This window comes from Phyllostomus discolor, chromosome 4, assembly GCF_004126475.2.
Source record: "Phyllostomus discolor isolate MPI-MPIP mPhyDis1 chromosome 4, mPhyDis1.pri.v3, whole genome shotgun sequence".
Taxonomy (NCBI): domain Eukaryota; kingdom Metazoa; phylum Chordata; class Mammalia; order Chiroptera; family Phyllostomidae; genus Phyllostomus; species Phyllostomus discolor.
This window is the reverse complement of record NC_040906.2, coordinates 129,449,131-129,476,647: the sequence shown is the minus strand read 5'-3', so window position 1 is coordinate 129,476,647 and position 27,517 is coordinate 129,449,131. Positions and strand designations below refer to the sequence as shown.

The 27,517-nt window shown below is 35.9% G+C and overlaps 1 protein-coding gene across 1 annotated transcript in view; it reads left to right on the top strand.

Moving 5' to 3' along the window:
• The window catches only part of KHDRBS2 (KH RNA binding domain containing, signal transduction associated 2), a 535,898-nt gene that overhangs the window by 230,512 nt on the left and 277,869 nt on the right, over nt 1–27,517 (top strand). Inside the window, exon 4 of the mRNA XM_028509700.2 lies at nt 20,120–20,266. Coding sequence (XP_028365501.1) covers nt 20,120–20,266 — 147 coding nt within the window. The remainder of the gene's footprint in view (nt 1–20,119; nt 20,267–27,517) is intronic.

Genomic DNA, 27,517 nt, shown 5'->3' with positions numbered 1-27,517 from the left:
ACCCTTTCAAAGAGCCAGCTCTTGGATTCATTGATCTTTTTCTCTCTTTTTTTTCTATAGACTCTTTCATTTTTTTTTCCCCTGTTCTGATCTTTTTTACTTCCTTCCACCTATTCACTTTGGGCTTTGTTTGTTGCACTTTCTGAAATTCCTTTAAGTGTAAAGTTAGATTGCTTATTTGAGCTTATTCTTGATTTTTGAGATAGGTCTATAATGATATAAATTTCCATTTTAGGACTGTGTCCCACAGATTTTGAATTGTGGTGTTCTCATTTTCATTTGTTTGAGGTATCTTTTGATTTCTTCCTTGATCTCATTGTTGACCCGTTTGTTGTTTAATAATATGTTATTTAGCTTCCATATTTTTGTGTATTTTTCAGTGTTCTCATGATTGATTTCTAGTTTCATGGCATTTTGGTCAGAGAAAATGCTATGATTTCAGTCTTCTTAAATGTATTGATATTTGGTTTGTGTCCTAGCATGTGGTCCATCCTGGAAAATATTCCATTTTTCCAAAATATTGCATTTGAAAAGTATGTATATTCTGCTGTTTTGGGGTGAAATGCTCTGAAGATATCAATGAAATCCATTTGACCTAGTGTGTCATTTAAGGCCGTTGTCTTCTTGTTATTTTTCTGTCATTGACTTCAATAGATAGATAAGCAAGATCTATCTATTGAAGTCAATGAGGTATTAAAATACCCTATTGTGACTGTATTTGTGTTCTCTCCATTTATGTCCACCAAGATTTGCTTTACATATATAGGTACTCCTGTGTTGAATACATAAATATTTGCTAGGGTTATATCCTCTTGTCAAATTGTTCCTTTTATCATTATGTAGTGCCCTGCTTTGTCTATTACTATAGCTTTCATTTTAATGTCTATTTTGTCATATATAAGTATTGCTACACCAGCTTTTTGTCCCTATTTGCATAAAATATCTTTTTGCATCCCAAATGGAACAGAGTAGAGAGCTCAGAATGAAACCCACAGATTTAGAGTTAATTAATATTCAACAGAGGAAGCAAGCACATACAATGGGCTAAAGATAGTTTATTCAATAAATGGCATTAGGAAAATTGGACAGATAAGTGTAGCAAAATGAAACTAGACTACCTTCTTATATCACACATGAGAATAAGTTCTAAATGATTTAAAGACTTAGATATTAGACCCAAAACCATGAAAATCCTAAAAGAAATCATAGGCATAGGCAATAAAATTTCAGACATTGTCTGTAGCAGCATTTTATTGGATGTATCTTCCCAGGCAAGGGAAACAAAGGGAAAAATAAACAAATTGGGTTATATCAAACTAAATAGATTTTGCACAGCAAAGGAGACCATCTATAAAACAGAAAGACAACCCATGGAATGGGAGAACATATTCGGTAATACATCTGCTAAGGGGTTAATATCCAAAATTTATAAAGAGCTTACTAAACTCAATACCAAAAAAAACAAACAATCCAATTTAAAAAATGGGCCAACAACCTGAGTAGACACTTCTCCAAAGAGGACATACAGATGGCTGATAGGCATATGAAAAGTTGCTCAGTGGTACCAATCATCAGAGAAATGTAAATTAAAGCCACAAAACGATATCATCTCACATCTGTCAGAATGGCTATCATCGATAAATCAACAAACAACAAGTGTTGGTGAGGATGCAGAGGAAAGGGAACCCTAGTACATGGTTGGTAGGAATGCAGACTGGTGCAGACACTGTGGAAAGCAGTATGGAGATACCTCAAAAAATTAAAGATGTATCTGCATTTTGACCCAGTGATCCCACTTCTGGGAATATATCCAAAGAAACCCGAAGCACTAATTTGTAAGAACATAAGCACCTCTATGTTCACTGCAACATTATTTACGGTCTCCAAGATATGGCAGTAGCCCAAGTAGCCATCAGTAGGTGAGTGGATAAAACAACTTTGGGACATTTACACAATGGAATATTAGTCATAACAAAGATGAAAATTTTACCCTTTGCGACACAATGGATAGATCTGGTGTACATTGTGTTAAGTGAAATAAGCCAGTCAGAGAAAGATAAATACCTTATGATTTCGCTTGTATATGGAAGCTAATGAACAAACTGAACTAACAAGAAAAATAGAGGCAGACTCACAGTAGAGAACAGGAGGACAGCTATGGGTGAGGGGAGGTTAGGGGTGGAGAGATCCAGTAAAAAGGAAAAATGACACATGGACATGGACAACAGTGTGGTGATTGTAGGGGGGAGAGGGTTTTAAGGGGGTTAAGGGTAATGGAAAAAATACAATAAAAACATTTTTTAACAGACTAGGGAGATATCCCTTTGGATTGCTCCTCTTTGCAGAATTTTTCCCTGAGAATGAAGTCCTTAATAGAATTTCTGTGAACATTGACAGCAGGGAACTTCTAACTTTTATGGTAGCTTTTATTTAGCTCCCTAAGGAGTTTTTTTTCTTTTTTAATATATATTTTTAAAATATTGTTTTTCAATTACAGAGGAGAGTTTATTGTGCACTAAAAGCCATGGTATTCCCAACAACTAGTTCCTCTTAGCATCTGACAGTGTTGTAAACAGCAAAGTGACCATCAGGTCAGAATCCAGCATCTGTCTTGGTTTTACTTATTTTTGTGGTATGAGATAATATTTGATTATTAATTTTGCACTTGATATTTATCACTGAACCAATGTTTGAGTCAATCCATTTTCAAAGATTTTGTTTTCTTTATTCAAAAAACTATTCATTTCCTTAAAAGTTGAAATGCAGGCACCCTATTGTAGGCCATAAGTGAGATAATTCCTAGTATAGTTTCAGCACATTGTAGATAGTCATTATATGACATACACACACACACACATACACACACACATGTATATACACATATATACATATTTTTTGTAGATCCTTAACTATCAATGTTAGCACCAGGAGCGCAACAGCTAAATAAATTTGTTCAGTTAAAATTATATACATATATACACATATATATGTATATGTATATATGTATATACATCTCCATATCTGGAAAAAGTCCAGCCATGTTAGTATAATGAGAATGGCTAGTGTGACATCAGTGTAACCTGTCTGGACTGTGCGTGATGCATGAACAGTAACAAGTTCACTGTACTAGTCAGTGGCGGTGGTAAGATGCTATTGAATAAGCATGTGTACTGTGTGGCCTTGGCATTCAAAATGACTGATCTAGTTGAGCAACAAATCTTGCATTAGGTTTGCACGTTCCTCTGGTGGAAACTATTCAGATGATTCAGATGGCTTTAAGGGATGATGCTATGAGTACAGCACAAATAAAAGTGTGGCACAAATGCCTCAAAGATAGTTTAGAATCTTTTGAAACTGAGCCATGTTTTGGAAGGCCTGCAAGAAGCAGAATAGATGAAAATGTTGACCATGTACAGGCTGCAATCAACAATGATTGGCAACTGACAGTGCGAGAACTAGAAGCTGATCTGGGGATTCCCAAAACTACTGTATCCAAGATTTTGATACAGGATCTTAGTATGAAACCTGTCATGGCAAAGTTAACATGGAACCAAATATCCTGAAGGAAGATATTATCAATAGTAGTAATATAATATCGAATATTTATGATTTAATATTCAGAAGATGTTACACTTAAGGTTCTGTGGAGCCTTTTCTTTGTGCAGTCTAGAGGAATATATTTGATCTGAACTTTGCAAGTAGAGCAAAGGTCTACAGAGGTTTGAAAGGGGATGATGATTTCAGAGAAAGGTGAGGATTTTCTCCTTTAGTGATTTGAGAACAGTGTCTGAGAGGGGGTGAAAGAAGATGAAACTGGAAAGCTAAGCCCGTACCAAAATAAAAAGGTCTGCAATGCCATGTGGAAATAACTGAATTTTAGGTAAATAGGGTATCAGCAGAGGCTTGTAAACAGGAACTAATGTGATCTAAAAAACCCTGTTTCAGAAAGCTTAAAATGGCAACAATATATATTCTACTGTTCATGGCACTTATTGACCTTGAGTTTATGTTGTAAATGTGGATGCCCTTTCCCACTGATACCAGGTATATTCTAGTCAGTCATTAGCCACCTTGTACATCCTAATGTTGTTTGCTTCTCATTGCTTAATGAATAGTGTAATACATTTGTTCAAAGAAGTCTTCTGTGTCGTATCTCCAAAGGCCAAGCTGATCCGTCTCCTGCCATTGTGTTCCCAGTGGGCAGCATCTCTACAATTCTGCAGCAAGTTCTTTACAGCTTGTGTGGCCATTTTGCTGCTCTTTTCTCTCCTTCTGGCAGCAGTCACTTCACTTCAGTACTCTGAGGCAGAGCCCTTTTGGTTTGCTCTCGCACTGGCCCTTCTACAAACACATCTGGTTGCACAAGGCACCCTCCTCGCCAACTGCTGTGCTAACTTCAATTTTCTTTCAGACCAGCGTTCAGCCTGTTGTTCTCTGCCAACTGGGATTCACTGGTATTTGCCTTTCCATTATTGGTTGGCAGTGACGACTTGCCCTTTCAGAATTGTGAGGCTTAGAAGCAATTCTGGCAACAACTTTCAGGTTAAAGATGACTTTACTGAGATCCTCTTAGCCAGCTCACTTGTCTTCACTTCTTAATTGGTTCATAGGTTTCTTTTCAGCACAACTTTCTTTCTGGGCACTATTCCAAATTCAAAAGATGCCTGTCTCAGGTTTCATGAAGCCTGTTCATTTTTGAGGATGCCTCTCCTTGAAATGAAAAACAGGGTACAGGTATACTGAAAACCAGCATGCTAAGTAAAGTGATTTGTAAAATACTTTCCATCTTTATCCACATTCTTGGGAAACACATTTTGCTTTGTTTGCTGTTTTAGTCAGCATACATTCAAAGCATTTGAAGTCCTCATTAATTCCAGACTACTGAGACTTCTTGGAAATGGACCTTGTCTTTTTGCATTAGTGAACATTTTTTAACAGACTGAATTCCAGGTAGTCTAAACACTGTACTTCTTGGAAGAGCATAATAATTGTCACAATTTGTAGTGGGATAGTTAAAATAATGAATTATCACCTTATTATATCATCAGCATCCACAACCCTGGAAACCCTGCAGTTGTACAGTTCTCAGTGCTTGAGGAGGGTTATTGAATGCTATATATCATTTCTGGAATATAAATGTAAATATGTGTACAAAGCACTCACCACAGTGCCTGGTAAGTAATACTCATAAACATTAATTAATTTCTAATTTCAAAATTTTGCAGATAAGACATCCACTGCCAATTACATATTTTTCTTTTTGTAGATCTATTTCTCTATGCTTATAAGAGTTTTTTGTTGTATTTGCTTGCTTGCTTGTTCTTGCTTTTCTTCAACTTCAAGGATTTTACTGAGATATACCCTAGTGTGAATCTTTTCTTCTTCAGTTCAGAATGGACTGACTATAATTCAGACTATAATTCTTTTCTATTATTTACTTATTTTTTTCTTCCTTATGTTCTATTTTCTTTTGTGTAATTTTTATTATTTACATATTAGCTTTCCTGAGTCTATCTTCCATATCTCTAGTATTTTCTTCATTATCATGATCTATCCAAGTACTTTCCTTTGCATTGTATCTTTCTGAAAAAGAAAAAAATCTGATTTCTATCATTCTCTCCATACTTGAATCTACTGAATTATTGTTTTGGTTTGAGTTCCTTTGGAAAAAGTCATATGTCAGGGTTTAATTACATGAAGTTTATTTGGAAGGAGATCTCTGAGTGAGGAAGTAAAATAAGAAAATGAAGGGAACCATACAATGTGCATTCCAAAACAAGTTAAATGGTGAGCAACTGAAACTTATCCCAATGGGGTACTTTGAGAAAGAAAAACATGCAAATTACTCCTTCCAAGGATTGAGGCAGCTGGGGTGCTTAGAAACCAGATCTCCCCAATCAGTAGTAGAGAGCCACTCCTGGAGAGGGTTAATTCCCTGGCATTTCCTCTTTGTTATGTGCTTAATGAGTAGGGCTACCATTCCTGGCCAGACCAGACCTCTGGCAAAAAGATAAATAAATGCTGGTTGAATTGAATAACAAAGCAAAGGGATATGGGCAGAGTATCAATAGCATCTGTTACTATTTGTTTCAGTGAGAGTTGGAGACATATAATTAATAACAAAGCTATCTCTCAGCCAAGAAATCCTATCCACAGAGGTAAAAAAGAAGGAAGACACTTTTGTTATTGAATAAGCATTTAACTAGAATGTGATGAACATCGCAGGAAATCTACTAAGATTCTAAAGACAGGAAGAAATCTTTCTCTTTTATGTAAAGAAGCAGATTCGACCTATTACATACTTGTCACACAGAGTTCATCCTGACTTTGTTGGTTATTGAGGCTGACCATTTGTATTAGCTGATGGCTTCATCCAAAGGAAAACCCAATTTCTTGTGTCTTAATGATAAGAGGTAGTTTTGAAACTTGAAGTAAGGCATACCAAAGTTAGGCTTCTACCCTCCCAGAGAAACTCGGAGACAGGGATGTTGTCTGCCTTGATGCTTACATTTCAAAGGCATGGCTTCCCTGTCATTGAGAAAGACATTTCTAGGTCATAAAGCTGCAAAAGGAGCTCCCTCTATCTTCAAAAAGAATATATGAGAATACATAAATATATATATATATATTTAGTGATACAATTTATGTATATATGAGAGAACTTAATCACAGATTTTCTAAAATAAATGCTCTGAAAAAAATCGAGAAATGGAGGGAAAGAAATCTCATGCCTTATTTTCAACAGGAAGAATTAAGCCTCTTCTTTTTAATTTCTCTTTGCCCTTACCTTGGAAGTCATCTTTTAAACCCCTAAAATTTTTGTGCCTGCATTGTATTTCAATTGCTTCCTAAAATGTATTTTTATAAGTGTTCATCTTTCACTTTCTGCAACTCAATTGGCAAGGTTCAAAAGGCATGCATTCAAATGTTCTGCTTGATTTTCCTGTTTATAGCTGCTAGTATTACATTCTATTTTTACTTGTCAGCTTAGATAAGGTTTTTGAAATCAAGTAGTGAAGTCCTCTAATCAGTGAGTGGGAGATAGAGAAACTCCCACCCCTGTTGGCTCCTGGTCTGTCCCTGGTTTTCCTGATTTCTTCCAGCCTCAAAGGTAAACCTATTTCTTGGCTTCTTCTCAGCTTTTGAGGTCAGAGAGAACCACACAGTCACACATCCTTTAACCACAAAGCCCACAGATTTCTAAGTGCCAGGTTTTTCCCAGGATGTATTTCCCTCTTTCTGGATCCGCTGGGCTCCAACACAGTTCAAGTGCTTTCACATCCCATAACAGTCCCCTATACTGAACTTGAACAAAGCCATTTACATCTAGTTGCATTTGGAAAAAAGAGATTAGAGAAGCACATTTAAATAATTTGCGTTCCCAGATAGTTTTATTTCCACCTAATAAGTGTCTGTGAGCATATTAATTATAAGCAAATGACGTTTAAATAAAATGTTAGGATATGGCCTTTTATATGTTAATGAAGGTGGATGACTTGTAAATTTTTCTATAGGCTGTATTTGGTCAAAATTGATTGTCTTCTTCTTGAATAGTGAAATAGCTCTTTTAATCAATTAAGACACTGCACTATTTGAATAAAACACGTCCATAGTTTGAGAAGTTAGACTATCCTTGGTATACCTAGAGTATATGATTTAATTGTCTGATTGAAGTTCTTACACTCTAATAAACCCTTAATTTATAAACTCAAGCAGAGGAGTCTTCTGTTTGGCAATGTCTGCTTCTCTCCTTTCAAAGTACTGACCTAATTTTAAAAATATCATCCTTAGTTTCATTGATGCCACTGGTACTTTACCCTTCGTAAATCTAGATTGGCAATTTTTAACCCGTGTGCCAGAAGAATTTTTAAAACATTCAATACCTGATATTTAGTGAGAAGCACTGACATCTTTTCTCATAGATTATCAAATTTAAAAATGACAAGAACCAACAATAACAATCCAGTATGAATGAATGAAAATTATACCTATTTTTTTGGTCAGCTTGACAAAAATATAACATTTTTTGGTGTGCCACAGAATTTTAGTAATCAGTCTACATATGCCATGAGATTAAAAAGCTTGAAAATGGCTGATCTAGATAGTGTTAGAATCAATGTGCAGAGTGAAAAGATTTCCCTCCCATAATGGACCATTTGTGGGATGGATGGCTGTAATCGGCAAGAGTTCTCCTCATATGTAACTCAAGAGAGCAGGACTGGTCAGTGAAGTCACAAGAACCTTGAGGTGCTCTTTGGGATCCAGCCATTGCTTCTCTGGCTTTGTCCATGTGTCCTTTCTAAGGGGGCAAGGCAGGGATGGGTGGGGCAGGGGGGTGTGGTGGGGCGACAATGGAGACAACTATGCTTGAACAACAATTTTTAAAAAGAGAATAGTATAGGAAATGGAGAAGCCAAAGAGCTTATATGTAGGGCCCATGGACATGAACTAAGGGAGATCGAAATACTGGATGGGAGGTGGGGTGCAGGGCAGAGGGGAATAAAGAGGAGAAAATATGGGACAACTGTAATAGCATAATCAGTAAAATATATTTTAAAAATAAATAAATAATTAAAAGATAAAAGAATATGCTCCCCTTGTTCATGGAAGCATTATCTACAGTAGCTGAAACTTGGAAGCAGACCAAGTGCCCATCAGTATATGAGTGGATAAAAATGCTGTCACATACTTTAAAAAAAAAGCCATTGCTTCTCTGTCACATATGTATGTATTTCCATTTGTACAAAAACCTTTTGTGTGGATAAATTTTGGACAACTAATTTGTACTGGCATAAAAGAATTTCCACATATGTGTATTTAAAAATGCTTTTAAATTGGTGATTCAGAGAAATCCCACTCAGGCCAAGGTATAAATAATAAATGTGTGTTTATTTCAATTTCTTGATGGAGAAAGCTGTGCAGACAATAGACTTATTTATTTCTGAAGAGGATTTCTTTTAACAGAATGTTCCCTGGGGCATTAAAAAGAAAGGCATTCAAAAAGCACTCTAGTAAATTATAACTCTGAGGATAAAATATGACAGTAATAATTGCTAAAGTAAAAACCAAAGTATGAAACTTTCATGTACGCTATATCATGTGTTTTAAACTTCTTTTTTAAAAAAATTATTCCATGTATTCCTATCACTGGAAGAGCTACTCCTGGAAGAATAATTGGGACCTTTGCCTTATTATCTTTCAGTTAATATGTAATTTTGTATATAGATCTGAATTTAAAATATTTAACAGTAGTCATATTTGGTTAGTGCTTACTATGTTATTACTGTTATTTTTATTTATTTATTTATTTTTAATCATTGTTCAAATACAGTTTTCTCCTTTTTACTCCCAATCCAATCCCCCCCCCCAACCCTCCCTGTTATTACTGTTATTACTATCATCATTTCACAAGTGAAGGATTCTAAGGCTGAAATGGTAAGGTCACATGCCCAAGTTGTCATAGTATTAATGGGATCTTAACCCTGGTATCACGAATGGGAGCTGGGCAGTGAATTACCATGATGTATGGCCTTTCAGTGTTAGGGGGTCTGGCTGACACACTGTTGATTATAAATTAATAATTAATTTGAAACTTAAAATTCAAGAAAGTACCCATGAAGATAAATTTTTTAAAACATGTGAGCTCTTTGGCTTAGAGTAAGTTTAAGTATATATTCTCTTAAAGTTATACATTTAAATTAACTTAGAGACTTCTAGCCACAATGGAAGCATAGGTAGACACACTGTGCCTCCTTGCATAACCAAAAGAAAGACAACAACAAATTTCAAAACAACAAATAACGAGAACTACCAAAACATTGAACTGTATGGAAGTCTGACAACAAAGGAATTAAAGAAGAACATTTATTCAGACTGTTGGGAGGAGAGAAGACAGGCAGCTGGGGTGGAGAGGACTTACAGCAAGGCAGAGGTTGGTGGAGTGAGTGGTCCCCCATTTTCATGCTGATAAATCAGGAGGAACATCTGGGGAGCAAGAGAGATTGTGCAACCCAGGCTTCCAGCATGGGGAAACTAAAGCCTCAAAACCTCTCACTGTAGAAATCTGTGGGGATTGTGGCAGCAGGAGAAACTCTTAACTTCACTGAAGAGTTCATTGGAGAGACCTACAGGGTTGTAGAACATACACAGACCCACCCACCTGGGAATCAGCACCAGAAGGGCCCAATTTGCTTGTGCCTAGCAGGGGAAATGACTGAAAGCCAGCCCTGAACCAAGCAAGTGACATTGTTCCCTCATGGAGCACCCCCCACATACAGTGCAGCCACGTGATTTGCCCCACCCTGGTGAACACCTAAAGCTCCGCCCCTCACTATGTAACAGGCGCTCTCAGACAAAAAAAAAATATGGTCCAAATGAAAGAACAGATCAGAGCTCCAAACATAGAACTAATCAATAGAGAAATAGCCAACCTATTCAACCAGCTCAAAACACTGGTAATCAGGATTCTCACAGAAATGGTTGAGTATGGTCGAAAAATAGAGGAAAAAGTGAAGGCTATGAAAAGTGAAATAAAGGAAAACATACAGGGAACCAATAGTGACAGGAAAGAAACCGGGACTCAAATCAACAATTTGGACCAGAAGGAAGAAATAAACATTTAACCAGAACAGAATGAAGAAACAAGAATTCAGAAAAATGAGGAGAGGCTCAGGGACCTCCAGGACAACTTTAAATGTTCCAACATCCAAATCATAGGGGTGCTAGAAGGAAAAGGGAAAGAACAAGAAATTGAAAGTTTATTTCAAAACATAATGAAGGACAACTTCCCTAATCTGGCAAAGGAAATAGACTTCCAGGAAGTCCAAGAGAGTCGCCAAAAAGTTGGACCCAAGGAAGCACACACCAAGGCACATCATAATTCCATTATCCAAGATTAAAGATAAGGAGACAATCTTAAAAGCAGCAAGAGAAAAGGAGACTATTACCTACAAAGGAGTTCCCATAAGACTATCAGCTGATTTCTCAAAAGAAATCTTGCAGGCAAGAAGGGGCTGAAAAGAAGTATTTGAAATCGTAAAAGGCAGGGACCTACATCCAACATTACCATATCCAGCAAAGCTATCATTTAGCATGGGAGGGCAGATAAGGTGCTTCCCAGATAAGGTCAAGTTAGAGTTCATCATCACCATGCCCTTATTATATGAAATGTTAAAGGGACATATGTGAGAAAAAGAAGATAATAAAAAATATGAACAGTAAAATGATAATTAACTCACAACTATCAACAACTGAACCTAAAAAATAAAAGCGAAAACAAACTAAGTAAAGAACTAGAACAGGAACACATTCATAGAAATGGAGATCACATGGAGGGTTATTAGCGGAGAGAGGCAGGGGGCAAAATGAGGTAAAAGGTACAGGGAATAAGAAGCATAAATGGTAAGTACCAAATAGACAGGGGGAGGTTAAAAATAGTATGGAAAATGGAGAAGCCAAAGATCTTATACATACGACCCATTGGCATGAACTAAGGTGGGGGAATGATGGTGGGAGGGAGTTGAGTTGAAGGGTGGAAGGGAATAAAAGGGAGAAAAAAATGGTACAAATGTAATAGCATAGTTAATAAAATATATTTAAAATATTTAAAAATAAAAATGCTCAGGAGAAAAAAATAATTAACTTAATAATAAGTAAACTAACATTAAATAGATTCATTCTTGGTTACATCTTATTGAAGCAACATTTAATTTGAAACTTTTGTAATTATAATTTTCCAAGTGAATGTAATGTTTATAATAACCATTATCATAAAAGTACTGCTTAGGAGTCAGACAGACCAGCTTCCAGTCTCTTACTTCCTGAATCAAGTTGTTGCAACCAAGTTACTTAGCTCCTCTGAAAGAAAACCTTTAATTTTTTATGAGTACTTATAGTGCATTGTATTTGTGATTTATATATATTGCTTCATTTCATCCTTACGTTAGAAATCTAGATTTTCCTCGTTTTTTTAGATTAAGAACATAATGGATGGAAGTGGAAGAGGGCGTAAGGGGGATAAATGGTAATGGAAAAAATACAAATTTAACTTTTTAAAACAAAAAGAAAAACAAGAACCTAAATCTCAAAAAAGTATTAACTTTTAAAAAATATTATAGATAATAAATATCAGTGTTGTCAATTTAAGATTTCTGTGACCTCAAAATCTTTACTTTTTACTTTTCATTATCCTCTGCTTCTCACAATGTCCTCCTAAGGGTTCAATGAAGGTTAAATGACATAGTGTATATAAAATATGCAGTAGCAGCCTCATTGTAGATGCTGAAAGATTAACATGTGTAATTGCCATTTTGAATTTTGGTTTTCTTAGTAATGTATCTTAGAAGACACTATTTGGAAATAGCGTTTTTAATACTGAAATTCAAATTTACAGGATGAGGGTGCCTTTGAAGGAAAGTCACATGATGAGTCATGAAATTTTAAAGCTATGAGAAACTTTAGATACCATCAACTCTACTGTTGTTGATTGTTTTTAATTTGGTGATCTGTGGAACAGTGTCCTCTTACCTGACATTTTATGCATAAACAGGTCTAAGTTGAGCTGGTATGTTTGAATGGGATGGGGGAGAATCCTCCTTTTGCTCTAACGTAGTTGATAAGGCACCTCTGTGGAAACTTCTTGGCTCCATATATCACCATTTGAAAATTACCTCTTTAGTAACCTTCCCTGCTTTGCATGTGAATAAAGTAAGGGGAGCAAGAGCAAAGTACCTGCTAAAGTTTGCATTTAATCATAGAGCCATGACTGGAGGAGCCATTACACTTGGCACCTTCTAAGTCCAGGTCCAAGGCACCTTCCTGGACCAATGGCTACATAAGAGTCTCTACAGGAAAGCACTCGTTGATATGTGTTTATAGGAGTTTATAAATATTTATTCCTATACGTAGAGAATAATAAAAAATATTTCAGTCTCTAAGATGGTGTCAGTTGTTGCTAAAATATTACTACAGAGTTTTCAATCATTGGGATCTTTTCTCTGGACTCTAAAGTTTGCTAAGGTTGATTCCTGGGTGGAAAGAGTAAGGTTGATTTCTGGGTGGTAACTATATTTGTACAGCTATTGCTTCTCTTAAAATTGGAATACCCTAAAAAGAACTAGTGCACCTGCCAATTCCATTGCCCAATAGGTCACCAAACATAGGAGGGATTAGATACAATGGGCCATTGTTAAAAAGGTTGCTTATTCTAAATTGTTTATAAGCAGCACCAAAATACTCTTTTGGGCAAATAGCTTCTGTTGTTTTATTTACTTACACAGATTCTGTTTGTGGTTATAATCACAGAACAAATACTTGATGCAGTGCAAACTACAATTGCATAATTACTTGATTACAAAATAAATTGTCACTAAATATGCATACATGTTATCTATACATTATTTTCTATTTAATAGAAGAATATTGAAAGTAATAATTTGGAGACATTTTTCTAAGATAAAAAGAAAATCATGTTAGTAAATATAATTTATTTTACTCCAAGGTCTTAGGACAATAAATGTTTGTGCATTTAGAGAAAACCTTAGCATCACAAAAGAGTAAAGCATGGCTGGATGATAGAAGAAAATGCGGCATAATTTTCAGCTTTAAGTAAGCCATTCAATAAGAAATAATTGTGTATCTTTCCCATGTCCTATCAGATACTCTTATCTATACAGAATAATTTGGGAGGTGGGAAAATGAGGAAACAGACATATACAAGGATGAATCACAAGTTAGAATGATGCTATACTTGATCTAGGAACAAAGTATTGGGCAAAATGAAGGAGTTAATTTAACTACAGAAGTAATTTATGATACAGTGACATCCCTTAACCTACATATTTTTGATAATTATGAAAAGTTAAAATGGGAATTATAAATACATAACAAAATACAATAATAAATACAAGTATAAATAAGTTTGGGAACAAATACCACTGACTCCTAGTTTATAGAATTTAGGTGATGGGAGCTCAAATAGTCAGATTATCTTGGACATTAGATTACATATTTTATGAGGTAATTAACATTAATCTGATGAGTCAGTGGATGGAATAAAGACTACTTCTCTTATAATTAGATATTTAAGAAAAGACTACATAACAAGTGTGTGACATCACATGTTATGTATACATTTAGATGAATACATAGGTGTTTTTTTTAAGATTTTATTTATTTATTTTTAGAGAGGGAAGGGAGGGAGAAAGAGAGAGAGAGAAACATCAATGTGCGGTTGCTGGGGGTCATGGCCTGCAACCCAGGCATGTACCCTGACTGGGAATTGAACCTACGACACTTTGGTTCACAGACCACGCTCAATCCACTGACCTACGCCAGCCGGGTAATGTTTAAAAAATGATGAGTAAGATATCAACTCAGTTACTCAGGTGTTCTCTCTGCTGGTGGTATTGGTGATGGGATTCTTTCCCGAAGACTCTGGAAGCACACAATACCAAAATCTGGAATAGCACAAAGGAAGAAAATGGTCTATATCATATCATAAACAACTTACAATATAATGTATCCTTTAAAAAATGCCCAAAGTAGGTGACTATTCTTAATTTGAGAATATGGGAACATTTGCTTTCACTAGAATCCCACTGTAAGGAGCACTGCATTTTGCGTGAGTGTGTACGTGATTCCACACCAGGACTTACAAGGGTGGAAGTGCCAACCGACTAGTGTCTGCCCCCTTTATTTCATTGATCTCCATAATGAACTGGATATCTGAGCTTGGAAATTAGCGCTCAATAACTACATTACTTGGTTTAATAGAAGTGAAAATAATTTTAAATCCCCTAGGAAATTTCAGGTGGGAGGAGAAAGTAATACAAAAATCAGAGATAGAAGAGAAAAAATTAAATTGTGTAATGAAGCAGAGAGGGGCTTGGGACAAAAGAATAAGGATTCTTTGAGTTGTCTGTAATGAGATTATCAATGTGACCACTCAGCTTTGTGCCCCTGTGATAGCGTAAACGAAGTCTTTATCACCCATGGTAATTTTGAGAGGGAATCTTTTAGGATATTTTAAGAAATTTTGAGTTTTATATTGTACAATTGGTATTTGGCAAATCCAGGGACCAAATGACTGGACTCAGTAGCAGACCACAAGGGGATATCTGAATATTGTCTCCTCTTTGGGGAATTTGTCTTGAATAATCTGAACTAAGGAGAAATGCCCAGCTGTGAGCTGACTAGAGTCCCTACCCCAAAATAGAATCAGGGTGTGGAGGGTCCTCACCATTCTGCCTCTGATGTTGGACAGACTGTGCAGGCAAATAGAGAAGACCCTTCATGAAGCCCATTTGTTTTAGGAATACAACGTGAATATCCCTGAGAAATCACACAGACTAATCTGAGCTCAACCTTAAAAACTTTGGATGGATGCCTTGTTGGAACTGATGGTTGCAAACAGAGTTAGGGATAAAGAATGTAAGCCCTTCATGGAGGAGATGAGTGAGAGAACCTTAAAAGTGGTGGTTCCCCCAGTGCTGATGGCACACAGCTATGAAATCAAAGCCTTCTGGGAGATGGGAAAGGAAAATCGTGGTGGGTGTGCTTGTTGTATAAGGACCTGTGATCTGCTGTGAGGTGCTCTGGGGAGCAGAGGACTGGGCACATGGATCTGGATACCAGGAAATTGCTGAGAGACCCTTGGTCAAGGTCTCCCAGAAACTAGAGATACCCATGGGGAAATCTGAGTGTATAAAAAGTTTACTTGCGCTACAGTGATTAGCAACCTGACCTTTGGAGATGAGACTATCACCTGAATTGTAATCCTACTTGATGATGCATTCTCTGTGTAAATCTGGATGAGTTTCTCTCTGTGTCACAGTCTCCTCCTCAGTAAAATGAAGGGAATAATGGTATCTAACAGAAAATATACTTATGCAGATAAAATTAGATAATCCATGGAAAGTACTCTGTATAACTTTGACCTAAAAAGCAATATCAAAATTATGGCTTTTATTTCATCACTATTATCATTGTAAAAAGAGACTTGAAGAAAATACACTGAAAATGCTAACAGTGTATCTTGAACTCTGTGGATGTTGATTTAAAAAAAATTTGTACTTTTGAGTATTTTTCAGGTCTTCTTCAATTACATGTTACTTTGAATTAAGAAGAAACTTTCTCATTGTAAAATTATTTCCAAGTCAGAAACATTCTTTTGTAGAAGATAAAATACAAATGATAATTCCGACGAGAATATTTTCTGAAAACATTTTTTAAACAATTGAATGCATGAATGCAGTTTAATTAGGCTCTGTTTAATGCCATGTTATTCTCTATAAAATAACTAATAAAAACTGATACATTTTACTTATATTTTACCCAAAGGTATAACACATGGGTAGAGTGGGGATATATAAAATTAAATTTAATATTTTTAATGACTTTGTTTAGAACCTTCTATGTTTAGCAACTAATAATTTTACTTAAAATAATTAGCTTGTGATTCCTTTGTAATAGCTCAACATTTTCTGAAGGTCAGTGGTTAAAGCAAATAACCTCAATGGGATAAATGTACCTTTCTCATGGAAGATTAAATAACATCAACTGAGTACACATTAAAGAGAGTTTTGAACCCACCAAGCAGATTTACCATTGAGTGTGTATATCTTACATTGTTTTGAGGTGCTCCCTGGGCCCTTCTTTGTGCCTTTGGGATGGAGATCCAATTTTCTCTAAAGTAAGCTTTGGAACTATACATCACAATTTACACCCAAGATTTTTTTAGCATTTCTAATTTTCTTAATTTATTTTTTTTATTTTTTAACCTCTTGTCACCATTATGTTCCTTGTTCTCTCTCTAGTGTAACCACCCAGGGTACTGTGTTATAAAACATACAAAGGTCACTGGACAGAAACATGAAAACACTACTGCTAATTCATAATCAACTTATTAGATAATGTATTTATTGCAAAAATAAACATTTTTCAAAAATATATTTGGAATTTTGTCTAAGCAATACCTCAAGGGGCTGTGTGAAATTACTGTTGTAGCACTGAAAGGAGTCCCAGCACTTCCATTGGTCGGGATGGCTATGATGTCTGCTTATATTCAAGTAACACTTGGAGCTTTATGTTATAAACCCAACTGGGGAGGATATAGTATTTTTTTAAATAAAATTTGAACATTCTTCTGGCAAACACTGGTTAGCCATTCACCACAATTAGATTTAATAATCAAGTGTCATTTTAACTAGTTCTGACTGAGGGCTCGAATGGGAAAGACAGGACATTGTCACCCAATATCCATTCTCACTTTTTTCTGTCAGCCAAAGCCCTTACATCTTAGATAGTCTATTGTAATCTGTTGCACAGGTGGCAAACACAAGGCCAAATCCAGCCCTCCATGTTGTTTTATCTAGCCCAGCACCTTGTTTCTACCCAGCGGGCAGTGCTGAGCTCTCACCTAACTGTTAAGGAATACTGTATTTACATTTATACAGTCCTAAAATTACATTCGACCCTTTGGAGGCTGATGTGGTCTCCAGTGAAAATGAGTCTGACACCCCTGGTCTATTGGCTGCTCCGTCTGAGACCACATTCAAGCGTCTGTGGCATCCAGGCTACCATGTGACTACAGTCTTTCCAAAGAGATGTGAGCAGCAATGATGTATGAAACTTCTGGCATGTGTCCTTGAAAAGAAGCTTTTTGCTGCCTACATTTTCTTTCTCTTCTTCATGGAGTGGAATTCAAATGTGATGATGGATAGCCTCCTTCATCTACTTACAGAAGAACAGTGTCCTAGGGAGTCGCTTGAGTTAAGAGGAGGAACCTGATTCCTTGGATAAGTAAGTGGAGAGAACCACCTGCTCCTCCATCTACCTACAGCTTAGACTTTTACTTGAGAAAGAAGTAACTCTCCTACTTGTTGGATCTACATTCATTTTGATCTGTGTTGCAACAGTCAAACATGTTAAAACACTATTTGAAAATATAAGGAAATATTAATTATTATAATAAATTTGCATAGCATTTTAATATACAAAACATACTTCAATTTTCTTAAAACTCACAAAATCCTGTGAGATAAGTAATATGTTAAATTCACAGATGAAGAAACTAAACATTGGGAAATTTTGTTCTGTCAAAAGCCACCCTAATGAGTGAGTTCAACTATAACAACACCTTTGAAGATATAAAATCTAGTTTAGCAAATAACCTGCAGTGGCTCATGAGGTTCTGCTGTGTTGGCCTTCTTTGAAGACTTTTCCCATGCCATCACCTACCTCACTGATACCTGGCTGGAGTCTTAATTAACACTTGTTAGGAAGTGTTCTAGGAAGTTGCTTAATTTCTAAGGACCTCAGTTTTCTGTTTATATAAAGGATTATGGGAAGGGGGAGAAGCGAATGTATTTTCAAATAGCAAACAGCATTTATTTATGAACATCAGCCTTTTGGCTCAAATGCAGACATATCTAATCAGGTTCATTTTATTTGAGAAACTTTCAAAATAAATGTTATAATTCTTACTTGATTGCCACACCTCACAGTACACAAGCCTTATAAATTTGGCTAGCAAATTTTCTATATACTAAATTTTCTATTTTCTATTTTATATTAGAGAATTTTCAAATTCTCTACAACCAGCTGAAAATCACTTTAGGAAATACTGAAATGGGGTCAGGATCAGGAAAGCTCTGGTTTAAGTACCCCAGGACTTTGTGTAAATGGTGCTGACTCCAGAGTATGCCTGCAGCTGGCATCTGGCAGACCCCAAAGAGGAAAGAAATGTGTCCTACACCCAAGGGTGCATATTCTTTATTTGAAGGCTGCTTCTCATCCCCATACTGAGACTAGGAACTAAGAAAAACTCCTGTAAGTAAAAACTCCTAGTTCCAGAGAGAGGGTGTGCTCAGGGGAGTGGAGAGTGGATTCCCAGGTTAAAAGGTGCTGCCATTCAGAGGTTTGAATAGGCGAGGGATGTCCAGGGGAGCGGGCACTTCCGATCTCTTGTCAGGATGACCATTTCTAGTCAGATCAACACATTAACAGTGGCCATACAGTTAACTCATGTAGATTAATAGCAAATTAGCTTTTGTTTATCCAGCTTAGGTCTACTCCGTTTTAATTTCTGTATAAAACTAAATGTATCTTTGTCTTTTGAAATGTAGTAAAAAAACTTCTAGTTAACTGGGAGGGGAACAAAAAAAGGTAAAACATGATTCATATTATTTATGTTAAGTATTTAACCAAATTTTACTTCCTTGAATTCCTAAAAATAATACAAATCTGGTTGCAAAATGTGCTGGGCTTGAATCCCAACTTTGCTGATACTACCGAGCCTTTCAAACTGAGTTTCCTAATCTGAAATCTGTGAGTAACGTGCAAGGTTATTATGATATTAGAGGTGGTACATGTAAAATAGGTAGCACACATTAAGAATGTATATAAATCATACACTGATTTGCTCTGCACCTGTACTGAATTAGTCTTCACTAATCACCTGGGAACAGTACTATGAAAAATCTGATCCAATGTTAGTGATGCCAAGGATGTGTAGGTCATGTATAATCAATGCCAAACTAATGCTTAACCACCATCTCTTTAGTAAACTCCTATTGACCAACATAAGGCAACTCATGATAGAGATGATGTGGGTGTGAAACTCAATGATAATCTGGGCCAGTGGGAACTTTGGCCTGGGGATCAACCTTGTTTCCATACTTTAATGCAGAACAAATAACCTTTTACTGCCTCTCAAAGGGTTATTAGGAAGTTGTGGTTTTCCTAAAGAACTGTGATAATCTTTGGTTCATTCTCTGCAAAATATTGCTTGTCTAACACAGAAGCAACCCCTTCCTTCCATAATGTAGTGGTGAACACTGAAGAGTTAATGGTATTTCTGTTACTTTCTTTTCAGGGATTTAACATTTTCATTTAGCTGATTAAAATCTGTTGTAGATGATAATTATGCCAGGTTTTTTTATCATTCACTCAAAAAATGATTTTAAAATCTTTAAATGGCTTGTACCAGATTTTTATTTCTCAAAGGGTTTCTACTTATGGAAAATTTGCTTAAATTATACCCTTTTGTCGTAGTCTCAGTAAATGTTAAATCAATGCAAAATGAGTAGATTTGTATTTCTAAAAATAACTTCTTTCATAGGAAGAAGAACTAAGGAAGAGTGGGGAAGCCAAATATGCCCACTTGAGTGATGAACTTCATGTATTAATTGAAGTGTTTGCACCACCTGGGGAAGCTTATTCACGTATGAGTCATGCATTGGAAGAGATTAAAAAATTCCTGGTTCCCGTAAGTGTTTTTCATTCTTTACAAAGAAGTTTCTCAACAATTTTTATTTTAAAAATATTCCTTTGATCTTCACTGACTTTTTAGAAGAAAACTCATATTGCAAACTAATTATTCAGAGTTCATATTAACATAATATAGAATTAAAAACAACACACTTATCTTGCCATGGAATGATATTTTGACAACAGTATTTTTAATTGAATGTATTGGGGTGACATTGGTTCCCAAAACCATAGAGTTTCAAGTGTGCAACTCAGTAAAACATCATCTGAACACTGCATCATGCACCCATTGCCACAAGCAGTCTCTCTCTATCCCCCTTTGCTCCTCTTTGCCCACCTGCACCTCCCTCACTCCCACCTTTCCCTCTGGTCATCACCACAGTGTGGTCCGTGTCTAAGGCTTATGCATGTGTGTTCTTTGAGTAATCCCTTCACCTTCTTTCGTTCAGTTCCCCCTCTCCCCCTTTCCCACTGACAGCTGCCAGTCTGTTCCATGTCTCCATGCCTCTATTTCTATTGTTTGTCACTTTATTTTGTTCATTAGATTCCACATATAAGTGAGATCATATGGTATTTATCTTTCTCTGACTGGCTTATTTCACTTAGCATAATAATCTCCAGGTCCATCCATGCTGTCACAAAACATAAGATTACCTTTTTATGTACAGGCAAGTAGTATTCCATTGTGTAAATATACCACAACTTTTTATCCATTCATCTATCTTGACCATTGTAAATGATGCTGCAATGAACATAGGGGTGCATATATTCTTTTGAATTAGTGTTTCAGATTTCTTTAAATATATATCCAGAAGTGGGATCACTGGGTCAAAAGGCAGTTCCATTTTTAATTTTTTTGAGGAAACTCCATACTGATTTCCACAGTGTCTGCACCAGTCTGCACTCCCACCAATAGTGCATGAGACTTCCTTTTGTTCCACATCCTCACCACCACTTGTTTATTGATTTATTGACAATAGCCATTCTACAGGTGTGAGGTGATATCTCATTGTGGTTTTAATTTGCATTTCTCTGGTAATTAAGGATGATGAACAATTTTTCATATGGCTATTGGCCTTTGATATCTCCTCTTTGGAGAAGTGTCTATTCAGGTCCTTTGCACATTTTTTAATTGGATTTTTTGTTTTCTTAGTGTTGAGTTGCAAAAGTTCAGAAATTAACCCCGTATCAGATTATCAGATGTATCATTGGCAAATATGTTCTCCCATACAGTGGGTTCTCTTTTTATTTTGCTGGTGGCTTCTTTTGTGGTACAAAAACTTGTTAGTTTGATGTAGTCCCACGTTTAATTTTTCCTTTTTTTCTCTTGCTCAAGGAAGTATGTTGGCAAAAATATTGCTATGGGAAATGTCTGAAATTTTACTGACTCTGTTTTATTCTAGGATTTTTATGGTTTTTAAGCCTTAAGACTTATGTTTATGTTTTTAACCCATTTTGTGTTTATTCTTGTGTATATTGTAAGTTGGTGGTCTAGTTTAATTGTTTGCAGGTATCTGTTCAGTTTTCCCGACACTACTTATTTATTTATTTGTTGGTTTTATTTTTTCCATTACCATTTATCCATCTATACCGTCCTCCACTCCCACCCACCCCTCCCCTGCAGTTGCCATACTGTTGTGTTTGCCCATGAGTTCATTCCCTTTTATCCTTCTTGTTTGGTCTCTCTACCCTCTAACCAGCCCCACAGCTGTCAGTCTGTTCTCTGTACAAGTCTGCCTCTATTTTGCTTGTTAGTTCAATTAGATTCCACATGTGAGTGAAATTATATGGTACTTTCATTGAAGAGATGACAGCAGCATTTGTCTTCAGCATGTTATATGCCATGTACCTGAATATAACTATGAAGAATAAGACAACACATAAACACAAATATACATGAAGTTTTATACTCTTCTTTTGTGTCTTAATAACTTGGTAATGGATATGTACTATTGGTAATTTTTTAAAATTTATTTTATTTTTTAAAGATTTTTATTTATTTTTAGAGAGGGACAGGAAGGGAGAAAGAGAGGGAGAGAAACATCACTATTGGAAATTTTTAATTAATAAGGCATTTACAGGTGTAGTTGGAACATAAGTTCAGATACATAATGTTTGTAACAAGACAATGATATTTAAAAATATCAAATGTATTTTTATGTCACAGTATGCAAAGTGCTGCCTTATTATAAAACATAATGTGAAATAATCAGTATTAATAGAACCAGACATTTATCACCATGAAGCAAAACTAGGAAAATTGCCTATATGAGAGCAACAGAGAATGCCTGGTTAGTAAGGCAGCGAATTCAAGATTGCATATTGAATAGAATTCTCTACAGATTTTCTAAAAAATTGAGGAAGATTAAATGAATGAAGCTTTTCTAAAGGTGGACAATTTAGCATTCTAGGAAGAGGTCATTCAAATAGAAATCTTGGCATCAGGCTTAGTGCTGAGAATAACATAATCAGAACAGAATGCTGAGTGAGGTTTTCTGGAGTACCTGAGCAGCAGTCTTTCAGAGAAAGAGAGAGAAAAGGAGAGTAGCTGAAATTACCCTGTGGAACAAAGAGCACAGATTTCTAAACTAATCAATAAACTCGGAGGAAATGATGGATAAGATTCATATTGACAATGATTTTGATAATGGGAAAAGAAAAGGAAACAAATATCAAAATCTAACCCCATGATCTATTTACATGTATACCTAGTTTAAAAATTTCCCTCAAGACAAGGTTAGAGTATAATGCCATACCATTCAGATTATTACCTAACTTCAAATGCATACTGAATTTCTGCACAAATTATTACCTGGTGCTTGTCTGAACATCTTGGTAAATAGATCCTATATTTCTTAAGAATGAGGATGCTATGTATGTTCTCTCTACCTTGTTCCTCTGAATGAAACACCTAATGCTATAGGGTAAACAGTTTTACCATATTTATCTCAGACTAAACTTCTGATGATATCGAAGGTATAGAAAAATGCTAAGATTGCTTACAGTACTAAGTCATTTCATGACTGTAGATAATTTGTTTAAATTTCCAGAGCTTCAGCTTTTTAAAAAAAGATTTTATTTATTTTTAGAAAGAAGGGAAGGGAAGGAGAGAGGGAAAGAAACATCAGTGTGTGGTTGCCTCTTTCATGCCCCCTACTAGGGACCTGGCCCACAACCCAGGCACTTGTCCTGACTGGGAACTGAACTGGTAACCCTTTGGTTCATAGGCCAGCGCAGTCCACTGATCCACACCAGGAGGGGAAAGCTTTTTATCTTAAAAAAAAGTAGATAATTGATTGACCTCCATCACAGTTATTGTGATTATTAAATGAGATAATACATATGAAAGAACATAGAAAATCAAAGAGCACCACAAAAAATGAATGTTTTTAATCTATTTTATTTTTATAGTAGGTAGTCTTGGAATGACTTTCTGGGGTGAAATATGGAAGATGAAATACTATTTTATTGCTGCATATATATTGGACCTAGGCTATAGCCTGGGTTAACCCTATTTTATTATAAATATTAGCAATATATCTTGTTGTTAGACCTCATGATGTTTGTGATCACTTCATTTATAGCTTCTCCACTGAAATATATACTCTATAAGGGCAGGGCTAGCAGTGCCTCTCTTGACTTCCCTTCATTTAGAATCATGCCTGACACAGCACCTATATTTGTGTGGTGGTCTGTCTGATGGAATGGTTGACAGGTAAGCACCAGGGCTGGTGCAGAGGGATAGAATAGCTCTCTGGGCCAGTTTTGAGGGGTAGCACCCTACATTCAGGGTGCTCTGGATACATACACACATCCATAAGCAGACTGAAAATTTCACCTTGGCCAGTTTGGTCTGTTCTCGTCTGTCTCTGGGATTTTATCTCTTCCTCTCCCACTGCCTATGTACTGTGTTCCCAACATGCTGGCTTCTGTTCACCTAATACTTCAGGCTCACTCTTCACTGAGGGCCTTTGAAGATTCTCCTCCAAAATACGGATGCAGCTATCTCCTTCTTGTTCAGGTCTTGCCTCAGCTGGTAGCATTGCAGGAAATTCTTCCCTGACCACAGAGTCCGAAATAGCCTCCCAGCATTTGTCCAATTCTACTACATTTCACAATATCACTGGCTGCCTGATGTAACATTCCATTAATTGTCTTATTATGCCCTAGCCCTCTTTGTTTCTTCATAGCTTTTATCACCTTCAGATTATATATATTATATGTATGTAAGTATTGTTAACTTATTTCTTGATGGTTGGTCTTCCCACTAAAATATTAACATCATGAGGGTGGGGGACTAGTGTCGAGTGTCACTGCTTTATTCCCCCATTGTGAAGTATGCCAGGTACATAGGAAACACTTAATAAATATTTCTATGAGCGAATAAATGACTGAATAGCTTTTAAAAAATAAATAATGATTCTCACATCTCTCCATGTTGTCTGAACAAATGTCACAGTCATTGAAAGTCCTCCTATTTGATAAATTTTCCGCATTTGCCTTTCCTGCCACAGCACCAAGCAAAGGGTAGCATCTGTCTCCTTTATCCATCACCAGAACTGCAAGGGGGAAATGAGCTGCCAATTCTTTATTTATTGTATGAAAAGACTTGATGATCCATATTTCTTTGGGCATTTGATAATAAAATCCACAGAAATGCTAGCATATCGGGACATTAACATTTATAAGCATCATTGATGAAGAATTTACAGTCAGGAAGAGGCGTGCTAGACAACATAAAGAGCTAATGCGGAAGAGGGCTCTGGAGTGTCACTGATACCCAGTTCTGCTACAAAGTGGAGTGTCTTTGCATGGTTGGAACTGTTACCTCCATCTCATGCTGTACATTGCCAAGTATCTACACAGTTTGCCCAATGTCCAGGAGCTGTAATCATCTAAGATTGCTGACTTTAGAACACACAACAGTTCATAAAATCTCTGAATGCCACAAGATGTTGGAAAACAAGAAGGTTTCAGTACTTTAAATGAATTGTTAGAGGCAAAATTATTATTGTTCAGGGAAAAGTTCTGCTTGCAGGTTTCCACTGAGCCACTATAGTTTATCAAAACAAGTAGTGTGGCAGGTCAATAAAACATCAATAACTTGAACCTTGCTAATTTTAAATCTTGAGTGCTTGGAGCAAATGCTATATTAAATTTTTCCTTATATTTGCTAATTTGGCTTACAGATTACATGTGTTAAATAAATCATTTGACAATGACAAAAGGGAAATAAAATCTTAAACTAATATGTCTCAAAGATGTTACTGTCCTTATTTTCCCTTCACAAGCTGTAAAGGGGTAAGCAAGTTCATTATTATATTTTGTAATACTCCTTTCTTTTATAGTTAGGCACTAGGACCACCCCATGGTTGTGCAGGTTGTGCAGGCTGTACCTTGCACAATGCTAACAAGCGACCTTCACATCATAGTTTGTGAATGGGACCCCTGGTAGCCCTGAAAATGACTTCTCTTTCCAATCCTAGTCAACAGATGAACTTAACATTATAACACTGTATTTCATTTTCCTAAATTGGCTGACTCTCACCTTCAATTAAATTGAATTAGTAAGTTTTACTAATGCTTAATAATTAACTGATGATTGAAACATAATACATTGTGTTCTCATAATTAGAGTTTATGAAACATTCAGCAAAATTCTGCTCATTGAATGTGAGCTTATACATCCTTTCATCCAAAAGATGAAAGGAGGGGGTCCGTACAGACAGGAAATTAGATTTAGGTCACAGATAACAAAGAGATTACTTTGTTACCTTTTGAAGAGTTAGTTATTGACAGAATTAAGATCACAATATGCACTTCTTACCAAGACCTGTCATGACCTCGAATCTTTCCAAGTATGGTAAGCTACACAACACTAAAATATTATGAGTTAACAGAACTTGAAAAGTATTTGCTATGCTTAGGTTAAGCCTCTAATGGTCATCACTGGAGATCTGTATCACTTAAAGAAAAGCTTTTAAATTTTTTTAAGTTTATATATGTATATGTATGTATATTATATATCTATATAAAATCTCCAGAGGGACATTTACAACTCCCTACATTTAGTTTCTTCTAAATGCCAGAGTGAAAAACACTGTTTGAAGCACTTTTTGTGCCTTCTATAATAACACCTGGTATGGCACAAATTCATATACATTATATACAATATATATTATATATATACATATTACACATGTATATATACATATTATATATGTATTATACAATGTATATGTATTTATGTTATACATGAACTTTATACTTATGTAAGTTTATATCTGGGTTTGTGGTATGTGTATCTTTCCATTAGTCTAATCAGCTTCACATGTAATAAAAGTTTTAAGTAAATTCAACACTAAACAAAAAAGCATCATCCCTGTTTTTTTGTTTGTTTCCTGCATTAGGTTGGATGTGCATCTTGGTGAGAGCCATGATTCTTGAAATGGGGCTTTTAGGACATATTATAACATTTCAAGTTTGAGATATTACAAACCTACATATAAAACCTACTGAGAATGTGACTATTAGGAAAAGTAGAACCCTTTTCCTCTTTACAGTGAAAACAAATAGACGACATTCTTACCATCTATTCTTCAAAGACAGTAATCCTAGCTCTGAAATGGGAAAATGACACTGATTGCTAATTGAAATCACACATGAAAGTAAGTAGCTACGAGGAAATTTGAAAAGAAAATCAGGGTATTTTCAGTCTAGGACATGGAAGAAGACCTAGACTTTCATGCATTAAAAAGTTTTTTTGTAAAGGTCTGGAAGATTATAAACTTAGGAATGTATCTCTGTAATTTATACTATAATTTGATAAGAAGTGAGTATTTGGCCAGAGTCTTTATGAAAGTAAATATGTAGGGGAAACAGTGCACAAAATAAAAACCTATCAGCCAGCAAAAGCAACAAGGGTAAATGTTAAGACCCACAAGGTCGGGAATGGGAGATGTCTGACTGGCTGGGGGCAGGAGCTCAGCATGCACAGCAGCCACAGTCTGTAGGCGAGAGAACGATCAGTAACAGAGTAAAAAATAAATAAATAAAGTCCAATGCAAAGAGGGAAACAAAATCTATAACCTGGATTTTATTCCTTTATTGTTGTGGTTGTTGTTCAATAACTGTCAAGATTTTCCCCAGATTGTTACTGTTAAAACCAATTAATTCCTTTTTCTTTTCCATAATTAACCATATTTTAGTAGTGCGGTAGCTAATGGCACTAAGCACAAACCACATGTAT